Source organism: Amphiura filiformis, chromosome 12 (assembly GCF_039555335.1).
Source record: "Amphiura filiformis chromosome 12, Afil_fr2py, whole genome shotgun sequence".
Classification (NCBI taxonomy): domain Eukaryota; kingdom Metazoa; phylum Echinodermata; class Ophiuroidea; order Amphilepidida; family Amphiuridae; genus Amphiura; species Amphiura filiformis.
In genome coordinates this window covers 35,803,006-35,805,842 of record NC_092639.1, presented here as the reverse complement: position 1 = coordinate 35,805,842, position 2,837 = coordinate 35,803,006, and the positions used below count along the sequence as shown (strand labels likewise).

General features: G+C 35.1%; 1 protein-coding gene across 1 annotated transcript; it reads left to right on the top strand.

Annotated features, from left to right (window-relative positions):
* Nucleotides 1–214: 214 nt before the first annotated feature.
* Nucleotides 215–1,613, top strand: LOC140166780 (low-density lipoprotein receptor-related protein 3-like). The gene is made up of 3 exons (XM_072190271.1): nucleotides 215–299; nucleotides 863–1,225; nucleotides 1,609–1,613. The coding sequence occupies exons 1-3, from the start codon at nucleotides 215–217 to the stop codon at nucleotides 1,611–1,613; spliced, it is 453 nt and encodes a 150-aa protein (XP_072046372.1).
* Nucleotides 1,614–2,837: the final 1,224 nt, after the last annotated feature.

Genomic DNA, 2,837 nt, shown 5'->3' with positions numbered 1-2,837 from the left:
AATCATCTATAATTTTGATTTTGACATGTAAAAGATGATGGATGATTATTTGAATGTTTTTTACCGCAAAGACTGATAGATTTAATTCGATGAGAAGACCTGACATTCTGATGATAGTAAAGAGAAGAGACGTGTATTTTAGTCATTAGATGTTCATAAATTGCATACAGCAACACAACTTTTCAGATTATTTCTATTTGATGATTTCAGCACGATGGAGCTTTTATGTCTTAACACGAGATCATCAACACTTAGCATGATTTTGATATTTCTGACTGCCAGTATTGTATGTGCCGCAGGTAAGTGTTTTTCTTTACGTATTTTACATGTAAACAATACATGTAAGCACAAAATATAACATATAATAATAGTGGTTATTTATGATGGTTAATGTTTGGGTTGCAATCTAGATATTTTTCTGAACAAAATAAGACAAAACAAATGTAGGCATATGCACATATGGACGATGAGGATAGAGGTTATGAATACGATGCCGCCGATAACATAATGACGAAGATAAAGTCAGGATAATCATAATGATGATTATTATTCCAATATTCGCCGTAGAAGTAGTGATGTAGCAGGATTGATTACCATAAAATAAAAGATACAATTTTTGAAAGTATTGCCCTGCACTGTAAGTAGACTGCACTCATCACCTGTCATGTCTGTGCATGTTTGCAATCATAGATTAAATACAAAACCGCTCTTTTCAAAGACACTAATCGTACATGTGTAAGTGATCTCAGCATAATGTGAATTTTTTCTTTTGCCTCTTCTTTGGTAATCAATGGTGCGATGCAGGGTTACAGCGTTAATATCTTATTGACTTTGTTTTCATTTTTGCATTAATCTCTTGCAGAATTGTGTGGCAACACATGGGTTAATATCAGCCAGCATGAAGATGCAATCAAACTAGAATCTCCAAATTTCCCGCTCTTTTATCCTGATTCAACCGATTGCGTTTGGAATGTGCAATCATCAGAGCGAGGCAGTTTTGCAATTCATTTCCTAAAGTTTGACACGGAGCCAGAAACAGATTTGTTATTTTTTGGAAGAGGACCCAAGAAAACCTCAGATAGTGTGTTATACCAAGTATCGTCATTCGTTCCATCTCACATCGTAGCAGTAATTGAGGAAACACAACTGTGGATACTATTTCATTCTAATTACGGAGTAGCCAGCAGTGGATTCCAGTTACAAATCGAACGAATTAACGAAGCAGGTAAGAACGATACAGTAGTAAAATTAAAATTGAAATAGATACAAAAGTACCGATCATTGGAAGGTTTAGGTCTATAAGTCAACTGTCAGAAGTAGATGATTTGTCGTGAATTGTATCATCAGTATTTTATAGATTTGACATGTAAGCAATTATGGCAGAGAAATCAATATAAAAGACAACCATAGGCGTTAAATCCCGGGGGGATCGGGGATAAATCCCCCCATGTTTTGCCAGGGTGATGGTCCATACAATCATCCCCCCCCCATGTTGACGGCTGTATGGGTTTCTGACCAAATTAACCTAATATTTGGCCATTTTAGCCCCCAAAGTGCAAATTTTTCTTCACGCTAATTTATTCCAATTTTGCACCATTATTTCAACAGCTTAGCTTCAAAATGGCAAATTTTCCGCTCGCTTCGCACGCATTTGTACCACAACCTTATTCTGTCGCCAAAAGGTGCTGGATTCACTACACTTCAAGAAATTTTGTCCAACCCCATCCCTCCAATGTCAAAAAGAAATCTACGCCACTGAAGACAACATAAAAAAAAAAGGATAAAAACATGACAAAATATTGTTGGTATCCTGCCAGACATAATCAGAGATTATGCGCAGGCTAGATATGCAATTGACTATTGCAATTATTAACAGCCAACTTACCGGGAAAATAATGGTTCCAGTTGCGAAACTGCGTCAGGTTATCTCACAAATCACTGAAGTAACCGAAAATTAAACAACGCTTTTCAATCTTTATTCTGAATTTGTTCTGTTGGACTCCATGTACACGATGTAACATAAATGAATGCCTTAAATGTAGCTTCTACGGTATACACATATGACCGTTTGTGCAACAAATTCATGAAGAAATGATAAAAGCTTCGGTTAAAAACATTTTTTCACGTGATTAAGTTGGTTTGTTATTAATAAAAATATACTTTACAACTGACTTGCTTTGAGAAGTGAATAATAGATCAAAATGTAATTACCGATTCTGTCTGCGGTACTCAAATTCAATATATATGCAATAACAGCCGACTTACATCACAAAATCTCATAAAATCACGTTGTCTTCATTGTTGAAGATTATGTCTGAATTAATTGTATTGTTGCTTCCAAAAGTTAAGCATTATTGGATTTACGCTGTTACGTGATAAATTTACAAGATATATTTTCATTCGATAAAAAATAAAATATGCATCTGTTATTTTCTGATATTACGAGGAAAAATTAATATGAATTTACACCTAGTAAGCAATAAAAGCATTAAACGATGAGCTTCATTAGGAAATGAATTTGGAGAAAACCTTCTGACAATAAAATACTATGCTGAGCCATCAGCCTGGGTGGCTCACGCTCCAGTAATTTCAGATGATTGAGCCCAGTAATACATCAAAGAATGTCTTCTAATTCATGAAAACAAATAGATAATCAGCTTATCAGATTAAAATCTAATGTTTATCGTAAAATCATAAGCAGAGATATTCGAAATATAAACCAAAAAATCATCTGATTGACAACGAGCTAACGGAGAATATCACTTCCGCGCAAAGCATAACACACATCGTCTCCTTCCCCTCCCTCTCTCTGTATCTCCCTCTCTCCCTCTATCCTC

Bases quoted from the DNA above. Each gene is read 5' to 3' on its own strand.
- LOC140166780 (XM_072190271.1), top strand. From the start codon at position 215: ATGGAGCTTTTATGTCTTAACACGAGATCATCAACACTTAGCATGATT. The intron at 300-862 runs GTAAGTGTTTTT...AATCTCTTGCAG, and splicing joins CAGTATTGTATGTGCCGCAG to AATTGTGTGGCAACACATGG.